We start from the raw sequence: 22,184 nt of genomic DNA on the forward strand, positions 1-22,184 counted from the left end.
CTCTTTGTTCTGGATGTCTGGTATAAACTTAGTAAGCCAGGTAGGAGCTGTTTGTATTGTCCAAGTCTAAGAAGAGAAGCATCTCATGTTATGGTGACCCCCCAGCCACAAAATTATGTTGTTGCTACTTCATAACTGTAATTTTGCTTCTGTTATGAATTGCAAATACCTGGCATGCAGAATATCTGCTATTTAGCCCCTGTGAAAGAGTTGCTACCCACAGGTTAAGAGCCACTGCTCCAAATTATACTGCTTTTCTGTTGCTTTGTTTATTCTTTAGCTTTGGTTTATGTACTTTGGTAGGTGAAGTTAGTGTTGTTTAACATTGCTAGTGTAACAGCCAGAATTTACCTAGCTTTCCCCAATATCCTCCAAGGATTATTGAGAGTCAGAATTCACTGGATGAGTCCTCGGGTCCTCTTCTATAATATCTTGTTGTGTAACTTTGTCTTCGGAGCTGAGAGGGGAACAAGAAAGAAACCTTTATTGAATATCAATTCCATGCTGAGAGTTATTTACTTATGTTCACAGCTGTGTTTTGGAGAATGAATGTGGATATGTGTGTGAACTTTAATATATTTCCATATATGCATTGTGCAGCTGTGTGTTTTGTGGTGTGTGTGTGTGTGTGTGTGTGTGTGTGTGTGTGTGTGAGTGCCAGAATGCTTACTGGTGCATGGACGTCTATAAGCCAGAGGTTAATGCTAAATATCTTTATTGGTTGCTCTCTATCTTATTTTATTTACTATTACTGCATGGAGGACACATACAAGGGTATGGTATGTGTGTGAGGGTGTGGGGTGTGTGTGTGTGTGTGTGGTGTGTAATATTCAGGAATTGATTTCAATTATTTGCAGGGTGTAGGACTCAGGTCTGCATGCTTATATAGGGAGACACTTAGCCTGTACCATCTTGCCAGCCCTTCCTTATTTTTTTGATATTGGTTCTCTTTTTCAACCTAGAGTTTTCTAGTTGGCTAGATTGGCTGGCTAGTCTACTAGCCAACAAGTCTCCAAGAGTCTCCCGTCTCTTTCATTCTGGGTTTTGGGTTACAGGCATGTGTCACTATGCCTGGCTTTTCTGTGTGTGCTGGGGATAACATATACTTAACTTTACCCATTGAGTTATCTCCCCAGGTCTGTGTTGAGCCCACAGATGAGATATAGTACAAATAGATCTTTCCTTCAGTGGGCTTCGTATTTGAGTATTCTTAGTAGTAGTTAGATAAACAGGGTGCTGCACTTTTGGATTCTCCGTAATCGTTGTTTTAAGCTGGCGCAGAAAGTCAAGTCTAAGGAGAAGACAAATAAATTCAGCTTTGGAGTTTGCCCAAACTACAGTGGCTCATGAGTCTCAGTTCTGAATGCCTGTATTTTATAGGGAGTTCCCTTAGGTGCTCCGTGTAGGAATAATGATCACTTAGCAAGTGAGCAAGGGCTTTCACTGGCATAATAGGTTGTAATGTCTCCTTTGCCTTAGAAGTTGTTCAATTTCACACAACCATGATCATCTTGACACTGTCTATGACAATACAACAGTACTGGAGATATCAGAAGGTACAGTGTGACCTTTCTGGTCCATGCAGTCCTTGCCACTCTTTATTGTCATCTTTGTTAAGATGGACACTTCTCTCTCTCTCTCTCTCTCTCTCTCTCTCTCTCTCTCTCTTTGGAGGCACTTCGCAACTTTATTTGGCATTCAGCAGGTTAGTTCTTATCCACATTAACTGTCAGTAGATTTTCAAATGTGGTAACAGGCATGTAAGTTACCAATGTGTAGAGCTTGTTTGGTGAATCCTTGTCCTCATGTTTTCTGGACAAATGCATTCGGCTGCGAGATGGAACATTCCTTATTCCCTTGGCCCAGACAGCTTTATTGAGTCTGGTGTCAATGCACACATCTGGTGTCCCCATTTCTTCCATGGCAAACTTCCACATTTCTTTGAGTGCCTGAGGAGCACACTTCTTGAAGCCCACTCCATGGATGCGCTTGTGAATGTTGACGGTATATTCTCGGGTCACCACCTCATTATCGGCAGAACGGCCCATCTTCTCACCATCCTTCTTTGTGGGAGACATTCTGCTGGGCCCAAGTTCAAGATGAACATTTCTTTTACATTCTAACACCACCAAGTCCTTCTGAAAATTGCTTCTTGAAGTTCTTCATGGCTACCAGCAGGTATCATGGGGTTACTATAAGTACATACTTGAATTGACTTCTGGTTGTTCTCATTAAAAGATAATGACTCATTTGACATAGCCATATTTTTGGTTTTTCCTGTTATGTAAGAATCCATTGTGACTTGATACTGAATGAGGAATCTATCCTGAATCCAGAAGAGGCATCCTCTTAATGTTATAGAACAACATATCATTGAACTAATGACTTTAGTTTCTCTAAGCAACCTTTAGGATATAAAAAGTGAGAATATTTTTTCTTTTTTGCTTGTGATATATATGTGTGTGTGTGTAAGCCAAAGACTGATGTGTGTTCTCTTCCTTAATCACTCTCTGTTTTATTGATGGAGGCTGAATCTCTTGCTGACCTCAGAATTTGCCAACTTAGATAGTGTAATTAACTTGCTTGCCCTAAGGCTCTTGTGTCTGTTTGGAGCACTGAGATTTCAGGTGGGCTGCTTGGAGCACTGAGATTTTAGGTGGACTGCCTGGAGCACTGAGATTTCAGGTGGGCAGCCATATCCACACAGAATTTATATGGATTCTTGGTCCAAACTCCAGTCCTTACATTTGAATGGCAAGTGCCTTATGTACTGAGCTAGCTCTCTAGCCCTCGAATGAGAATATTTGAGGTATTTTAATGAAGAAAAAATTTAAAAGTAACCCAGATTGTATTGACAGCTGGTGTTTTTCTTTTCCAGTCCACGAAACCATGGCCTATCTATAATGGATACTTTCTGGCTCAATGACCATAGTATGTCATTAGACCCATGTAGTAGTCTTTGAGTTGGGGACTTTTTTGAGTTGAGTTCCACACTTTGATAGACAGACAAAAAACATGGAAATTACAGTGAATACCTAATTATACTCACAAGGAGCCATGCTATGCAATAGAGTGTGCACTTTGGACCCTTGCATCGGAGTTTTAAGTAATGACCTAGTTACCACTCTTTGCTCTGGAGCAATCAAAGCCCATTGAAGCAGAAATCTATTTGTACTATATCTCATCTATGGACTCAACACAGAGCTCTTCCCTGGATTAGTTGCCCAGGGTTATAGTGGATATTTTCACAGTGCTTAAAAAGCATCTAATACAGGGATGAAGGACCAGCATTCACTCTCTCTTCTTCTGGACTGGGAATACAATGTGACCCCTCTGACCTCCAGGATCTCTCCACTACTATAGACTGTCATCCTCAAACTGTGAGCCAACTGTGCCTTCCCTGTCTTCAGTTGTCTTTGTCAAGCATTCTGTCATCATAGGAAGAAATGTAAGTAATACAGGGTTCAAGCCAGAGTCAATTGGGTGGAAGGACCTGTCTAGCCTCTGAGAACAGTCTATGTGTACAGGTGTAGTGTGTGTGTGTGTGTGTGTGTGTGTGTGTGTGTGTGTGTACATGCATGATGGGATGGGGAAAAGACCTGCAAATAACATATTGAAGTGAGCCAAGCACAGGACATAGGTGTGCCTGGAGCAGTGAGAGGGGCTCTCCTGGTTTTTGTAGTTTTTACTTTGGTTCTTCATGGTAGAGATCGAGGAATTTCCTGATGTCCCTCCTGCTCATGCTTATGTAGGGACCTCTCTCTAAAGAGAAAAATACTTGCAAGTCCCATCTACCTCTTCTCCAGACACTAGGCAAGAAGTCTAAGTTCCTGGCCTAATACTTGCTCAGAGGACCCAGGATGTGAAACTCAAAGATGGGCCTCAGTGGGGTCTCCTCCAGGTTCTCCTAATGGATTCTTGACTGGGACAACCTCCACAATGGTGCTGAAGATCCCAGTCAGAATCTTTTTGTGTGTGTTTAGAAAACCTAGAACAGAGTAGAATAGAATACAGACATGATTATACTAAGTATACCTATTTAATAATCCTGGGTCAGGGGAAGGTGGTCCTTTCTTTCTCTTTGACTTCCCAAGAAAGTCTTCTGCTCATCAGCACTCTTCCCTCAGTTACTGTGATTCTTGTAATTGGTGATTCCCAAGCTGGTGTCATTAATGAGTCTGTTCTGGATGGAGGTTTGACATAGCATCTGCTTCTCTGACACATAGATTGTTCCCTTCCTCCTACTTAATAAACCATCACTAGATATATAAGCCACTGTCTTGGTCATCATAACACTTAATTTTCAAGTAGAGAAGCAAGCATCAAATGCCTTGGACAATAGGAAAACAGAGCAAGCCATTGGCCAGTGGCAGCAAGAGCATCCAAATAGAAGTCATAGCTGGAGGGTTCAACCTGGAGACACTCTGGCTGGTTTGGGTGGAGTGAAGTCTTCTTCAAGGAATAAATTTAAACTTCACTTTGAACTGTGAATGGGATGTGCATTATCATTGAGCAAGTGGAGGCGTTTCAAGTGAAGATAAAATGACCAGACAGGTCACTCAACCTTCCTGCGGGTCTTGACAGGTCCTTAGAAGGTGCTAGGGATAAAATCTGGAGGTCTGACTTGAAAGATGGGTCAAGACTGATCAAAACGTTAGCTTTGTCAAAAGCTTCAGGCCCATTCTTACCTGAAGACAACCCGTGGTGATCTGAAGTCATTAATCCACCTGAAGGCCTGTCCTGACCTGACTTCCCTTGCTTTGAAGTATGCTGTCCTCAGCGGCATGAGGAAATAATTTGCTGCCTGCTTCAATGAACCATCAGGAGAGCCAGCAGACCTAATGACATGTGAGAATATTAACCTCCTACCACGAAGAGCTGTGAATCTTGAGCAGCAGTCTATAATTCACCCTGAACTCCTGAGCGGGGCTTTCTCACTCTCTCAGTTAAATCCAGAGAGAGCAGCAGAGGCTTGCTCATAAAACTTTATATTCTCCAACAGTACAAACCTTGCTGAGCTGTTTAGTAACGAGTGACTTTCCTATTACAATGGGAAAGAAAGGTTGTCCTTGCAAAAGCAGGAAGTGGGGGAAGAAGTGTTTTTGGTGTTGATTTGCATAGATGCCTTGTTCTTACAATGGGAACAAGCATGGTATCATGGAAGGTACCTTCATACATGAGTAACTAAACTTCTTTGTAATTCTGTACTTTATCTTCAACATCAGAGAAGAACAGATGTTAGGAAACAAATCTGAAGGTATCTGGATGTTAGAAGGGACTCCAAAGACCTTTTAAAAGTCATTTGAAGGTAGAAGCAGAACTCTTGTTTCTGAGTTGTGATGATTGTATGCTGATACCACAGTTTCATGAGATTATGAGACCCTAGGAGACAAAGTACTAGCTTACCCACCTGTGCTGGTTTGAATAGGGATGGCCACCATAGACTTGTGTGTTTGGATGCTTGGTCATAGGGAGTGGCACTATTAGGAGGTGTGGCCTTGTTGGAGTAGGTGTGGCCTCATTAGAGGTAGTACATTAGTCATTGTGGGGACGGGCATTAAAATCTCTTATGCTCAAGCTAGACCCAGTATGATAAACAGTTTCATTCTGCTGCTTGTAGATCCAGATTTAGAACTCTTAACTCCTTCCCTAGCATGATGTCTGCCTGTATGCTGCTGTATTTCCTGCCATGACAATAATGGACTAAACCTTTGGAACTAGAAGCCAGCCCCAGTTAAATGTTTTCTTTTTATAAGAGTTGCCTTGGTCATGGTGCCTTCTCACAGCAATAAAACCTTAACTAAGACATCATCTTTGTACTTAGAAGTGACTGATACACAGAGGGCATCAAATAGCAATTGTTAAAAGATGCAACAATCACATACTGTGGCTCAGGATCTCACTTATGGAGGAAGCCGAGATCCATAGGGTAATTTATGCACTGCCTCAGCTGGAGTTTGTCCTCGGGTTAAACTAAAACTCTTCTCTCCTGTCTTTCTGTTCATCTGGTTGTCACTTTTGACAGTGCCATGGTTTTACTGCACTGTGTAATATAGGTGGAAAGTGTCTTGTCATCTATTACTTAAAGCCCAGCTTACATCTTCCAGGGGACCAAACTCAAGGGATAAACAAGAAAATAGCTAGTGAAGTACTATGGGGTCCACTGTGTGAGAACATGTGGGCATAGTTGCCTGGCAGAGAAAACCTGGCATGGAGGAAGCCTGAGACCAGAAGGACCTTTGATAGTTTGCTAGAGAAGCTAACTCAGGAGACTTCACCATTCTGTGGCCTCCATGAGAAAACTCTTTTCATTCACTTTAGCCCTGGACAGAAGATGTTCAGTAAACAAGAAAAGTGAGAGACTCATAAAAGATCCATTTGTTGTTTATTAGGACGCTTTCCTATGTAGCCAGGCCATTTCATCTCAAGATACTAAATGTCTCTATTGAATGCAGGGCACATCCAGGCATTTTAATGAGTTATAGACGTAATGAAATCCAACTTTGTCCTTCCACTTATTTGACCGACTTAACAAATGGAAAACCAGCAGTTAATATCTGTTCCATGCCCAGGTCACACACTGCCTTTCTGATCAGTCCATATCACTATCCACTTCCTCCTTTCAGCTTCTCTTCTTGAAGAATTAATTTTATTAAAACCAGTCAAATTAAAGCTGCCTCTGTGCAGAGCATCTGAAGGTCCATTCATTATGCTTTCTTATCTTGGCAGCAATCAGCATAAAAAGTCAGCTTGGCCATTATGCATACACAATGCCCATCAGCTCTCCACCAGTGGTCAATTCATCAAACGTTTGTCTTTTGCCTCTGAGTAGTGCGTCCCTTTACCTGTCCTGCCCTAGTGTGGGCTGCTAGGAAAGATGAGGTAAAGAGGGCGTGGAATGGGCTTTATATCTCTCAACTTCCCATTTTCCCCAGGCTGTTTTATTAGGTAGATTTCATACTTGAAGGCTTGGTGCACACTCTGACCCCAGAACCCTACATTTGGGGCTGCACAATATTTGAGCTCGGTACTTAATAGTGTAAGGATTGAACCAACAGTGAAACTGAGCATTGTAATGTTTCTTCCTGTGATTCACCTTGGAATGTGGGATGCTGCCTATTGAAGGGACCTCTGAAGTAATGTTGCTGGCCCTATTGACAGATGTGAAAAGTAAGGCCTGGAGTCAGAAGGGTACAGGGTATAACAGGATTTGATTGAAGCACCATGGTAAGGTGATGGCCAAGGCAGGATATAAATCAGGTTACAGATAGTTCTTTAAGCAGAGTTTCTTGTAGGTGACTATCTCTGAAGCATATGTTTAATAGCATATATCTGTGTTCTTTGATTAGCTATTTGGTTTTTTGAAATAATTCATCTTTTCCTTTACAATAAAATATGCTAGCTTAGTTTTTAAAGTAGTATTTCTATGAACAGACTATATGTATCTAGGCTTGATCCATGTTCCCCCATCTATCTCCTGGGAGCTCCCAGGGAGGATCTGCAAGGTTTCCAACTTGCTGACCTCCTTGCTACTGTGATAGATTAAATCTTAAACTTGACACATTACATTCCCAAGACCTCATGCTACATGGGGCCTTGAAAAGATGGCTCATGCACCCAGATTTTGTGGCCTTCTTATACATATCCATATCTTAGATTCAGTTGGCTTTGCTGAATTGACAGAGACTCTCTGCCAGCTATGTTGCTGTGAAAACCACCTTGCTGTCCTGTTGCCTCCAATTACACAGGAGGCAGAGGGTGCGAACCTCAGTAGCCTTAGGTGAAGCCATAGTCCATCAAGTCCTGTGCTGATCTCCATAGTGCTGTGAAGGATCTATTAGACACATGTGAAATGGGAAGCTTGACCTACTAACTTGTTTTGGGGGAGGATTGAGAGGCACAGAGATAGGGGTATTTTGGAGAGAGAATGTGGCTTCAATGCAAGCCTTTTGGGAGGACTCATGTATCAGAGCCCTCTCTCCTTCACTCCATAGAAAGCTATCTTGTAGTCTGGGGTTGAAAAACATGTTTTCACGTTTTTTCAGCCTCTTGAGACCTCAGAATCAACATCTGGCACGTTTTTGCTGGCTTTCCTGGCTTGATTCTATTCCAGGGTACCTGACCTATAGGGAGCTGATCTTTGGACCAAATATTTGGTTAGGATCCCTCTTGGATCCTAGGTAGGACCTTGAGGTCCAGCCATGGCAATTTCTTCTTTTCTGGTTGGTTTGCAATGAGTAGACACCATCTGTTGAGTTTTTTTTTTTTTTTTAAATCTCTTTCTGTAGGGTGGTGAAAGGCTTGTGTGGAAGAGACACTGTTATCTTTCAAGCAAACAGTTCATGAGGTTGAAGCACTGTGTTCTTGGCCCAGATTGTGTTTGCCCAATGGCTGTGGGAGCCTCCCCAACCAGTGGTGCCTTCCGCCCCATGGCGACGTGCAAGCATACCATGGCTGCAGCTCACCGTGTCCGTTCTCCCACATCTCCCCAGCAAAGAAAACCTCCATTTATAGGACCCACCACACAAACTCACTCTTCGGACTCTTAAAAACAAACAAGATCCTGAAGCCACAGGCTTCATGAGGGCTGTGTGGTTTTGTAAAATCTCAAACCGTGAATCAAAATAATTTTTAGAGACATAGTCAAGGCTCAGGCCCAAATGCTGTCATAAGTGAGAGAAATGCAGTGTAGGTTCTCCTAGATCAGGGAGGACAGCTGAGATGGGCAGGACAGAAACAGGACATAGAGAGCGTTGTTCATCTAGGAAAGATGTCTGGCACCTCTTCCCTATGTTGAAGGCCTGACTACATGTGATAATTTCAGGGCAAGCAGAGCAGGTAGACCAACAAAGGCAACTTGTTAGAGCCCTCTTGTGCTGGATTCTCAGCATCCAGCAATGCTTTTGTCTACATTGCTTAGCAACCTGCTTTCTTGCCTGGTCTCTCTTTACTTCCGGTCCAGTTTGTTTACCCTTCCACAGGTGGTAAACCCAACTGGAGAAGACCCTGGGACTTGGGTAGCTTGTGTGCCTTTACATGTAAGATGTAAGTTTCTGCCATGGTGGGGGTAGTTACTATATAACTTTTGGTACTTGACAAGATTTTCAGGCTAAGGATTTCCTGAGTGTCAGGATCCAGTTATCTTCCTTCTATGTCCCCTCAGCCATGCGTTAAGGAAAGTATAAGTAGAAACTTGCCTTCACTGGAATTGAGATGCAGGTGAGGACTATTCAAGCCATGCCTAGCCTTACCCTCTTAGCTACTTCACATGTTGCTGAAAAACAAACAAACAAACAATGCTTCACCAAAGCAATTTAAGGGAAAGGGGGTTTGTTTTGTATTATAGTTCCAAAGACATACAGTGCATCATGGTGGGGAAGGCACAGCATCAGCAGTATAAGGACCACGGTCACATTGTATCTGTAGTCAGGAAGCAGAATGTGAATAGTAAGTAGACCAGGCCATTACAAGTTCAGTGCCTGTTCCCAGTGACATACTTTCTCTTTCAAATCTCCATCTCCTAAGCCGTCCATAGCTTTCCAAAATAGTGCCACCAGCTGGAGTGTTCAAACACACGAGTCTCATTAAAGCAGCAGCATCATTTCAACTGAATTCATGACCCTGTGTTATCTAGTAACTGCTTCTCAGTATGCAATTACCACTTATAACAGAGGGCCATGCCACAGTCACCTTTGTATCCCAGACACTTGCAAAGATCTGAACAAAGAGGGGACTAAATGCATTTCTTATTGCAAACCAATGAACACTTAAGCTACGAGGGATACACCGATCAACATACCATTAGCTGGTTAGTTTCAACTTTCCTCCACCCAGTATTTTCCTCAGTTTCTAGAAGGTCACATGAAGCAGCAAGTGCTGCTTATTCCAGGCGCTGTGGGAAAATCAGGAAGCAAATCAGAAAGCAGAAGAAATGAAAATAAATCTAAGTGGGTCCTTACAACAACTGGATTACAGCTCAATATTCAAAATGTTAGCCTTTCGGTTGTGGCAAGGGCTGGCTTCTTATGTCTGAGCTGCAACCAGATGTTATTTAGGCACATAGACAGTCATGCCTAGTTGAGGCTGCACTAAAATGAACATTCAAATGTTTGAGATGTGGCTTGATCATTGTGGGAGCTTTCAGGCACTGTTTAGCCTCCTAGGATATTAGTTTTCTTCTGTGAATGTGGGTAGAGGTTCAGGAGGTATAAGAGTCTAAAGTTTTTTGGGGACTCAGACTGTGAGTCTATGAGACCACGATACAGTCTTCCATAAATAAAGCTGGAGCTCTGATATTACGTTATGGTTCATCAGAAGCCAGTGTGTTGAGATGTGCTTTTGTTTTTAAGAATGTCCTAGTAGGGAAATATTAAAACCTCCCTGTCCCAGCCAGGAGAAAAGGATAACATTAGAGTTTAGCATCATAGAGAATGGTACAAATTAAATTCGACTTCCCCTTTCTTCCCACGTGGTCTTCTTGGAACCCTCTGGCAAGGTGGGACATATTCTTAGCAGCCTTTGCAAGGTGTGGCTATAGAGAAAGAAGCTCCAGCTGGCTATCCAGAGCACCTGGATAGAGTAATAGAGGTCACCAAACTTAATCCCAGTATAGAAATGTAGCCCAGCCATTTTTCATGTCTTGTCTCTGATCACATATGTATAGAGATGCAGGAATTGGACCCAGGCTTTGGTGAATAATTCCTCTGTTTTTATCAATATAAAACATTGATTTGGGACATTTCCCCGTGCATGATTTTACTCTTGGTCCTACTTCCTGGAAGCCCAGAGACTTCGTACTTTGATACCACTAACCTCTACTTGTGCATATGAATTCTTGACCATCTCAGGCACTTCTTAGAGATTCTTAGGCTTCCTATTGTCCTTGTGTTGGGGGGCACCCTTGAATGCTAATGCCTGCTTTGAGTCTACCACCCAGAACTGAAAAACAATTGCTGGCAGAGTTACTTAGGGGCCAGTAGATTGTACTGCGCTCTATTCATAGACACTGTACTTTAGAGTTAATGCTGAATATTGTGGTACTTGGCTATGATCTCAGCTATATGGGAGTCTGAGGGAGGAGGACCTGAAGTTATAGACCAGCCTGTGCTAAATAGTGAGGTCACAGGCAGCTGGGGTAACTTAGTGAAATCCTGTCTAAAAATAAGAATTTTAAAGTGCTAAGAAGCTTGCTTGCCTAGAATACACAAAGCTTCAAATTTGTCCCCAGCACAAAAACAAACAAGCAAGCAATGAAAATCAAAGTAATATTTACTAAAGATTTTCCTCATTATGAAGTACTTACTCATGATAGAAAACATAGTAACTGGAGAAGACTGTGAAATGAAAATTACCATAAGGCTTAAGATGTGTATTTGAAGGATATAGTTATAGACAATGTTGTACACACACACACACACACACACACACACACACACACACACACACACATGCATATATATTATATGTATACATACACTAATATATGATTTTAATTGAGTATACATATATATTCTGAATTAACAAGTCTCTCTATGTTAAATTGTATATTAACAGCAATAAGAAAAAGAAAACAGTTAACAAGCACTACTTTGATGATTCTTAACACTCACATGGAAGAAAATACCCACAGAAACTTGGCACAGATATCATTTGTGTGGAGAATGGAGGAGAGCCTATGAATAGCTTTTAATTTCCATGCATGAGCTATTGGTGTGTGTACCACAGTTCTTGTAATTTAATTTTAGGTACATAAATATATAGCATGAAATTCTACTGGCTCATTAGATATCTGTCTGTAATATTTTTAATTGCCATGTAGTATTTAATTATTCAGATATGGTGGGCTGCATGAATGGAATTCATCATTCTGCTCTGTTGTTGAATGGGTCTGTGTGCTTCAATTGTTGTTATAAACAATGTTACAAAGCAAAGCATGGTGGCACACACCTGTAATCCCAGGCAGAGGCAGGAAGATGCTGAGTTCCAGCTCTCGGGATTACATGGCAATATCTTATAATAAACAAACAAACAACAACAACAACAACAAAATAAGGGGAAAAGGCAGCAGGCAGAGGAAGGGGCTAGAACAGTCAGTCAGGAAAGTGTTTGCTCATCTGCCCTTAGCTGGGTGGAAAGACTTGCACTTGTGACTCCCAAACTGAGGCGCTAAACAAGCAGCCTGATAGAATCAGGAAGCAGGGGGAGGGGAGGGGGTGTCACTGAGAGGCTCTGTCAGAAGAAACAAGATGGACAGCTCAGGAAGGATGACACCTGAGGGCGACCCCTGGTCTCCACAAATACCTTTACATTCTCACATGCAAACATGAACACACACATGTATACAAAAGCTTGGATATACAGCCCCCCCACATGCACACACCTGAAACATAGTAAGGATAATGCTATTGATGATGAAGATGGAGTGACCTTTTCTGCAAGTATGCCATGCATGCATCTTTGATATTTAGCGTATTCAATATTAGGGCTGGAACAATCACCTTTATGACTTTAAACATAAATTAATGTCCAGAAAGACTGTTAATAACCTTCTTTTCCCTCCGGTTTTGTGTTGGTTTGTTATCCAGAACATTTCACAAAATCTTGTGCAAACGGAAGGAAACAACATGAATGTCTAGTTTGATCTGAATAAACATCCTAGTGAAGGAAAACTTTTTTCCTATGTTTCCATGATTTATCAAAATTCCATCTAAGTTCATTTTTAATTATCTTTTAACTAGGAATTTGGCTTTTTTGTATTGAGTCATTAATATACTTTCTGTACTAATGATCTTAAGCCCAGCCTTATTGAGGGGCTGTGGGTATTCCCCAATTTTCATTTGCCCTTTGAATTTTAAAGGTGTAGTTTTGGGGGAGGGGAGCTGGAAAGATGGCTCATTGCTTAAGAACATGGGTTGTTCTTCCAAAGATCTAGGTTTCAATTCCCAGCACCCACATGGCAGCTCGCAACTGTCTGTGACTCCAGTCCCAGGGGATCTGACACCTTCTCACAGACACACATGTAGGTAAAACAGTAGTGCACATAAAAAGGTAAATACATTATTTTTAAAGGTATAGTTTCTGGCTGTTGATCTTTAAACTTGTACCTGAATAAGCACTAGAAATTCACCTGCTTGGATTGATACAATGGTTAATTCTAACACAGTCACCCTGCAACTTAATATATCTTTCTTTTTTGAAAGGTTAATTTTACTCATTTTGCCTGCACATATGTCTGTGTGCAGTGCCACAGAAGCCAAAAGAGAACATGTGATCCCCTAGAATTGGAATTACATTAGCCACATGTGAGCTGCCATATGAGTGCTGGGAACTGAGCCTGGGTCCCCTAAAAGATCATCCTGGGTTCTTAACCACTGAACCAACCCTCCAGTTTGATGTATCTTTAATATCCCTCCAGGGTCATCACATTCATAAGTGTGCTAAACATGTTATAAGGCAAGTCAGTGGCAAAGCAAAGAGAGAAAGAGAAAGAGGATGAAGGGAGGGGAAGAAGGAGGGAAGGAGGAAGGGAGGGAGACAGGGAGGAAGGAAAGAAGTAATTAAGTTAGGAACAGAGGGAGGAAGTAAGTTAGGAAGGAAGGGCAGGAAGAAGTAAGTAAGTTAGGAAGGGAGGGGGAGGGAGGGAAGGAAGGAGGGAGGAAGGAAGGAAGGAAGGAAGGAAGGAAGGAAGGAAGGAAGGAAGGAAGGAAGGAAGGAAAGAAGGAAGGAAGGAAGGAAGGAAAGAAGGAAGGAAGGAAGGAAGGAAGGAAGGAAGGAAGGAAGGAAGGAAGGAAGGAAGGAAGGAAGGAAGGAGAGAAGGAAGGAAGGAAGGAAGGAAGGAAAGAAGGGGGCCAAAGTCTCTAGAATCTCCCTCTACTGCAATCTAAGCCACTAGTAGGTGTTCTTTCAGAATGTCCTTTGTTTCTGGTCTCATTGAGGATCCCACGTAGCCCAGGCTGGCTGGAAACTCATTATATATCCAAAGAAGGTAAGCTTGTACTTCAGATCCTTCTGCCTCTACCTCCTGAGATCTGGTACTACAGCTGTGTGCCACCGTGCCCAGTGGCTCTACTTGAACCACTTGTGACTGTGCCTAAAGATATTTTCAAGCTGACCCTTTGTCTTCCTGCTACAAGTATATCACTAAAAGTTTCACCAAAGCCACTTGCCTTTGGACACACTGTATCCTCTCTATTCCTTGTCAAGTATCTTCTGAGAAGCTGCTTTTCCCTCTGTGCACAGTAACTGTGAGGAGATGCACGAAGTGCTGTGTTCTCATTGAGGCCCTCTAAAACCAGCAAGGGCTCTGAGCTAGCTTATTAGAGTTAATACAGTTTAAAGGGGTTGCATAGATAAATAAAACATCAAGTCTCTGAAACTGTAATCCTTAACAATGGTGTTGGAAAGCAGAGAGTAGAGATGACAGACTATTACCTTTTAGTAGGTAGGACCTTCAGAATTTAATTCAGTGCTTCCAGATGGCAAAAGCAAAGAGGCTAGCATGACTGGACATCGGATGCATTGCTCACCATGTCCCAAGGCAAGCAAACACCATTTTCTCAGAGGGCGAGGACCACAATTCCAGATGGGTAAATGTACAGCTTAGAGAGCCAAAGGTTGAAGCACCTACCTTCTTTCTTCTCCTTTCAAGTACCAGAAAGTGGAAGGTCTACTTCTGGGCTTCTGATGCTTACTCATTCTCCATCATTTCTTAGGTACCATATTTGAAAGGCACCTTAGTGGTTTTAGATACTGAGCAAAAAGCTTTCAAATCCAGGTAGCCATATCGGTTTCCTTTACTGGTCTTACTGTCAGATCATGCTTACTTAGTAATGAATTTTGTTTTCTTGCAGCTCAGGAGTTATCCACCATGAAAGATGCCCCAGAGAACTCCAGGCCTGACTTTAACCCCAGATCCTATACTGCCACTTGCTGTTCATATAGCCTATGTATTATGTAGCATAGAGTCCCTTCTACCTCCTATTTCTTACAAACATAATATATAGTAATTGGTTTCTAGTATTACTGTGTGTGTGTGTGTGTGTGTGTGTGTGTGTGTGTGTGTGTGTGTGTGTATGTGTAGCTTTCCTACTTGAATGGCATCAAGAGCATAGATCCAAACATATAGGGTAATAAATGATGACATATCTGTTATTATATTGTAGTCTATCACCTATCTACTTATCATTATCAATCATTTCTCTCTACTTATTACCTCTCTACTGATCCATACACAAAACAATTTAAGTTGGATTGATGAGAGTCATATGAACGTTAGGATACCCCCCTCTGACCTAGGCAATGCTAGGCTGGTGCTGGGCCCCTTTCCTGAAACTCGACCAGTCACATCAGCACCTCCAATCTCCCTTTCTTTCTTCCCTCTTCCCTCCCCATGAATGAGCTGAGTACTATCTGTCCTGTCCTTGTAGCTTTGGCCACGGTCTCTGTGGGAAGTTCATTTTCAGACTCCTCTAAGAGCCACTGCCTGGCAGGTGTGCAAATACAACAGGATCAGATAGCTATTTCTGCGCTCAGAGTTATCACTGAGACCCTTTAACCGCCACACTGACCAATTAGAGCAGACACTGGCCCTCAGCAGCCCCAAGCTGGCCCCATGCTGTGGTTGCTGGGTATCATTGACCTAGTTGCTAAATTATAAACATTATTAAGGTCAGTGGAGGGACAGATCTGAGAGTGGCCAGATAATAGGGAGGGTTGCAGAGGTGAGTGTGTTTACCAGGTGGTAAGAAAGCATTCAAGTCCCCCCAATCCCCTCCCCGCCAGGCTTGGTTTACTGGTGCAGACTCTACTCCATCTGTCCCTGAGCTAAAGATGAGGATTCACATGGGGATTGGTCCTTTGCACTGGCAGCTCCCTGAGCTCTCTCTCTGCATGGTCCTTGAGTTTCTTTCTCTGGGTTACTCTAATAGACTCATGGCTCCAAGCTGAGCAGCCTTATAAGCCAGGGACTTCATTCTGAGTCCTCTATGAACCTGACAGTTATGCAGGTGGGTGGAAGTCACACTAACATTCCTTCTTTGGCTGGGACCTAGAGAGACTGAGTTCTAGAAAGCCAAGGTCTAGCCTTTAAGGTAAGGGACTTGGCCTGTGTGGTAGGCTTTGGACATGTGGGCTAGGTCTTTGGCATGTCCACAGCCTTTCCACTCTGCCTTGTGAATGCAGGTTTGAATCTTCAGATGATGTTTCAGGGACAGGTAAAGCTGTGAGCAGAGGTGTTGCTTCCTTGCTTGATTTGAGAACATCACAATTTTGGTCTTGTGGAAAACCAGAGAAAAAAGGTTCTCCTCACATAGGTCTGCCATGAGCAAAGTCCCCTCCAGCCACTGCCATTTCCATGTCTGCTACAAGTGTCACTACTGGTTTAGACTGGAGACCAAGGGAAGAGAGACTCTCCCCTTGGCAGAGCCCGTAAGCCGACAAATCACCAGAAGCTTAAGCAAGTGATCTCTGGTGACTTTTATGGTACTGTGACCTGCTGATTATGTGCTGGCTAAGGAGCAGTGGGTATGGGGGATTGGGTATCACAGGCCTAGATCAGGAACCCCTCTACCCTAAACCTTCCCAAGCCTCAGTTCCTGGTTTTTCTTATTACCAGTTTTCAAGGCAAGCCTGAAAAGGCTGACTTTGCATCCACCCAGTAAATGAAGAGGTCAGAAAGGCGCTGCCATGCACAGAGCCATGTGTCTGCCTCCCAGCCACTGGCCTAGCCTGGTTAGGGCAGGGTGCCTCTTTAGCACCACTGTTTCTATAAGCTAATGAGGGCAGTGTATGAGCCACAGGCGATGGTGGCGGGATATTAACTGTGACAGGAAGCTTGATCATAATTATCTTAACGAGGATAGGGTTAATTACAGTGGAAACTTTAAAGTTCCCTCTGTCTGACTCCACTGGAGCCAAATGCATTGCGATGTTTTGTCATTTTGATGTGACTTTGGAAAAGGTACTAGGACTCTTCGCAGGGTTGCCGAAAGCTCAAGAGAGAACCCAATGAACAAGGTTGACCAAGATGGTACCTATGGGTGTGGTCATGCCAGTTTCCCCACTGGTGCAGAGGGAGAGGTGAAGCCTGCAAACTGCTGTGGAGGTGCTAAGGAGGTGTGGAGGGTGAACCACCTTCCCTAAGTGGTCCCACCTGGGCTCCTCGGGGGTGGAGCCCACTGTGCTGAGTGGGCGTGTCCACATGCTTTCCACTGTTGTCTCCCAGTGCTGAAGGTACCCAGTGACTCCCTCCAGCTTCCATTCCATACCTCTCAGGCACTGCAGCCACCACCCAGCAAATAACCCTGGAGTGACAATCAATTCTGCATCAGGTTCTCATTTTGGGGTGCATTTTGCAGTTTACACATTAGCTCAGGCCACATTATCATCTTCCGTAAAACTACCATTGCCATCCCAAGAAAGGGCTGTGTCATGCCTGAATTATTATGCCTTTGCTTTCTCTCTTCTCTTCTCTTCTCTTCTCTTCTCTTCTCTTCTCTTCTCTTCTCTTCTCTTCTCTTCTCTTCTCTTCTCTTCTCTCTCCCTCCCTCCCTTCCTTCCTCTCTCTCTCACTCTCTCTTTCTTTTTTAAAATCTTGTCACTTTATATACCATTGACTATCTACCTGCAGGAATCTGGAATAGAGGAATTGTCACAAGAAACTACTTCTTCCTGATAATTTCTTTTGGAAAACAACAACAATAACAGTAACTGGAAAAAGATTTCCAAGTAAAACTTCAGGCCCTTTTCCATAGTGTGTTCACTGCCCTCCAACACACCGTTGGAGTTGGAACTCCACAAATCCTTCCCCTGATGTCTCTCCTTCATGGTGTTCTGAACCTCCTGCCTCCGGTCCCTGGGCTCTCAATTGAGTTAAACACATCCTCGAGTGTACACACAGCAGCCATGAAAACAGGACTGTATTCATCAGCATCCTCCCTCCTCCACTGCACAGATCTCCTTTTACCGAGCACTAGCAATATTACACAGGAAAAACAGAATCTGGAAACCAGACAAGAGACGAAGATTGGGGGTGGGTGGGGGACTCTTCTCTGAGGTCTCACTCTCATACAGAGCTCTGATGTGTGTGGCCTGTACCGTGGAGAAAGAAGCAGCCTCGAGAGGGGGGCAGTACCCCTGTGGTGGACTGGCTTTGCCCTCTTCATCCTGCGTCATTTTTGTTTTCTGCCATTTAGGAGCAGTGTCGGAAGGAAGTTTTTCTTCTCCTTGCCTGTTGCCAGCCCTTTGCTGTGTCTCATGATAAAAAAAAAACAAACCAAAACAATATTTACATAACATACCTTGGAACAGTATGTATCTAAATGGTGCCTTTGAGCAGAGCCCCATCTGATGTTGGTACACAAAGAACTTATTAGCTTCTCAGAAGGCTTCCTGTTGGGGGGGGGGGTGTCTCCACTCTCCCTATGGCAAGCAGGGCCCTGTCCCTGAAACAGTTGTGGCTAATGAGCTTGGTTCGTTGACTCCCGTGGAGAAAGGGGCTCATTTGGTTGAGAACTTGACTTTTTATTCAGTATCTGATTCCCAGAAACCCACCAGCTAGGCCTGATGGAGCATGCATATATCTCCAAAACTGGGTGGGTTTAAGCAGGAAGGTCAGAAGTTCAAAGGTCATTCTTGGATTCATAATGCATTTGAGGCCAGCCTGGAATATATGGGAGCCAGCTTCAAACAAGCAGACAAAAAAACCAAGGGCTTCAGAAAGCCCAAAGATTCCCTGCCCACCCCATATGATTCTGCCACACTCTCCCCCTACCCCCAGGTCTCAGGACAAGCTAATGGATGGCAAGGGGAGGCAGCCCTGAGCGAGAATACAGCTGTCTTCTGAGGTGGGAGGCACACAGAGCTAGCAGGCATTAGGGATGCCCCAGTTCAGGCTACAGGGAAATGGAGGAGCGGAGACAAAGCTCTGTAGCCCACTCCTAAGCCCCCCCAAAGGAGGGAGTTGTTTTGCTTCCCAGAAGCCTATGAACAGGATGACCCTAAATTAAAGTGCAGGCAGTTTTTCATGTTTGCCTACACAGCACGTTGCACTGACCTCAGAGCCTTTATGCTCTGGATTCTAGAGCCAGAGTAAGACCACATGACACCGGACATTCAGATGGGAGCAACCAAAGATTTCATGAGCATGCTCCACTCCTATCCCTGGTTTGGAGAGCCCTCTGTCAGAAAGCTTACCATGGAATCATGAGTACCTGGGGAAAGCTTCCCTGCTAAAGCCCATGACCAGGGGTACACACAGAATGCACACAAGGTAACAGGGCCTTAGCATTGGCACAGTCAGTAAACAAATATGTGGCAGACATCCTAGTCGGCCGTACTTTATAGACCGCCAGGGACTGAATGTGTGTCTTCCCTTCACGGCCCTGTGCCTCACCAGGCTCCAGCCTATGCAAGCTCAGCAGCTTATCTCCTGGGCCTGGCCGGTGAGCAAGCTGGAGTGAGTAGCTGCAAAAGCCCTGGGACTTTTGACTCCCTTTAATTACCATTTGTGTATGCCCAGGCAAGCATCTGTGTACAGCTGCCTCAGGGTTCCCTCCACTCCAAACACTCCCGAGGGTCCCTCCCTCAGGTGAAGAGCTAATTTCAGACTACGTGGGTAAAGGAAGCCTTCCTTCCCTTTCTCTTAGAGTATTTTTTTATCTTTGAAACCCATGCTTAATCCTTAATGCCTTTTTTATTTACTGCCTTAAAATCTACACTGCTATACTCTATGCTGGGGGTGGGGGGGAACCCCACATTCCATAAATTAAAACTTCAGAGCAGGGCTTTGAAGCAGAAATGCTCCCAGCCTGTCCCTACACAAAACCAAAACCAAGGAAAAAGAAATAGTGAAAGAAGAAAAGGCCTTCTCTGTCGGCCTGGAGTGCTTATGTAATTCCTCCCTGCCAGGCAGCCATGGGGATGCTAGGCACTAGCAAATTAAGTGATTAGCTAAAAAGGAAAATAAAAAAGGAAGGAAGGAAGGAAGGAAGGAAGGAAGGAAGGAAGGAAGGAAGGAAGGAAGGAAGGAAGGGAAGAAAAAGGAGAGAGAGAGAGAGAGAGAGAGAGGGAGAGAGAGCGCGCCCAAGGATGGGAGGACGGAAGGGGAGAGAAAAGCTGCTTTCCCGGCCGTTTCCCCTATGACTGTACATCGCAGAACAGCTAAGAAATGATACTTGAAGTTATATTTATTATTGTAAGAGGGGTATGAGATTTCTAGGCAGGAATGATGGATGACAGCTTAAATTTGTGTCCAGGGAATGAAGGTGAACTGTGACAGAGTTATTTATCTTGGGAATGGAGGTTAGGGTCAGCCCAGGCTGGGTGCCTGAAGGCACAAGACATTGACAAATTTATCCTGCAGGCCGTATCTGAAGCCCTTTGTTTTGGATCCTGGCTTCTCAATAAGTGACCCTCATCCTTCATGTTGGCAATTCGTGAAGGATGCGGTGAGTGCCAGCGGGGCCCCTTTCTCCCCCTCGCCCCCACCCCGGCTCCCTGCTACTAATTCTTGTCATTCACTCTGCTGACAGGCACCAAGCCCAAACTATTCCCAGTTCTGAAAGGGAAGGTTAAAATATTTATTTCGGCTCATAATGGCCTCTCTGATTTACTGCAGGATCTTTCCCCCCCTTGCCTTTGTCATTGCAGGTCACTGGAAGGACTGAGCGCATTCAGGAGCCTGGAGGAGCTCATTTTAGACAACAATCTGCTCGGAGACGACCTCGTGTTGCCAGGGTTACCCCACTTGCACACCTTAACCCTCAACAAGAACCAAATATCCTTTTCTGGCACCCAGGACGTCAAGTCCCCGCAGTAGCCCACTTGCCGCCCAGCTCTACGAGGGTCCCATTCTGCCACCCCACACCCTTCTCCTCAAAAATGCCTGCAAAATGTCAAATGAGTTTTATGTGTCAGCTAAATTAAAGTATGTGAAATACAGTCGGTGGGCAGACAAAGCGTTCTGTCTCCTGGCACTCGGGACACTTCAGAGTAATTTATTATAGGTCATTCATAAATGAAATGCACCGTTATATCTTCCTGTTGCTCCATTTTAGTGTAGAGATCTAAGTTATGGCTGCGAGGAAATCTTTTTAATAGATAAAAATAGAGAAAGAAAATAATGTCACGGGTGCCTGGGAGGAAAAGCTGCTTCTGTTTGCCTGGGCTTGTGTGGGAGGGCGACCTCTGGTGGCAAGCGATGGGTAATGCCGCTAAGTTGACTTAGTCCTTGTAGACTTCTGGAATGCTTTTGGTGTAGGCTGGGGGGAACAGTTCTGGATATCAAGAAGGGAGAGAGCTGAGGTGTACAGAGAAGTGTGAAGGTCAGGCCCTGTACTCCCCTTGTATACAGCTCTAGGTGTGATCACAGGCCTAGGATAACCATGGTGGGTTATAACCTCTTTTGGGTAGGTGAGTACCCAGCCTGGGGTGAGAATTAGGGACTAAATGCCCTGGCTGCTACAGTAAGAGTAAATCAGAAGGCTTCTCTAACAGCATACGGTACACAGCATCTCCATTTGTTAGTGCTCTAGGTTACCAGGCACTAGGATGGCAGCTCCACGAGGGAGGGATTTTTGGAACCTTCCTATGGACAATCTGGCCTGGGTAGAATTCACATTCCACAAATATTTGTGGGATGAACAACATATTCATTTCTTACTACTTTCTCACTGAACACTCATAGGAGTCAAGTCCTGGGGGAATTTTAAGCACCTCACGTTTCATTCTTACCAAGTCCAATGCAGAGTGTATATAGGTTGTTCCAGTAAACAGTGAACAAGGTGAAGACCTGGGTTCAAGATGGAGACCTATGCCAGCATGTAGGATGCTTTCAAAATGACTTATTAGCCTCCTTGGTGCCTCAAGCTCTAAGTTAAAATTTTCTTTATTCTGTAAAACATTGTCTCAGTAGCTCTTGCTACTAAGACAGAGTACTGTTGACTTGCCACTGAATTCCAATCGCCAGCGAGTGTCTGCTGCTCACAGTCTGGAGGTGGGCAGTCTGAGAGCAGGGTCCAGCAGGAGATGGATTTTCATGATGTGTCCCTTGCCTGTCCTTGCATTGGGGACAGAGCAGGAGGAGGGAAGGGGACGAAGAGGAAATGTTCTTGTCTGCTCTTATCAGTAAATTAATTCATCCTTTCAAGAGCTCTACCTTTAGGACTGAAAAACTTCTCAGGAGATTT

At 44.0% G+C, this 22,184-nt stretch overlaps 1 protein-coding gene and 1 pseudogene across 1 annotated transcript in view; one reads left to right on the forward strand and one right to left on the reverse strand.

Annotated features, from left to right (window-relative positions):
- Lrmda (leucine rich melanocyte differentiation associated) overlaps positions 1–22,184 on the forward strand; it is a 1,040,878-nt gene that overhangs the window by 541,428 nt on the left and 477,266 nt on the right. The window contains exon 3 of the mRNA XM_029469305.2: positions 20,647–20,773. Within this exon, the coding sequence (XP_029325165.1) occupies positions 20,647–20,773 (127 nt within the window). The remainder of the gene's footprint in view (positions 1–20,646; positions 20,774–22,184) is intronic.
- Positions 1,707–2,078, reverse strand: LOC110309283 (large ribosomal subunit protein eL31 pseudogene; annotated as a pseudogene).

The sequence above is a fragment of the Mus caroli genome, unplaced genomic scaffold, assembly GCF_978045245.1.
Source record: "Mus caroli unplaced genomic scaffold, Mus_caroli_1 scaffold_12, whole genome shotgun sequence".
In the NCBI taxonomy this organism is placed as follows: Eukaryota; Metazoa; Chordata; class Mammalia; order Rodentia; family Muridae; genus Mus; species Mus caroli.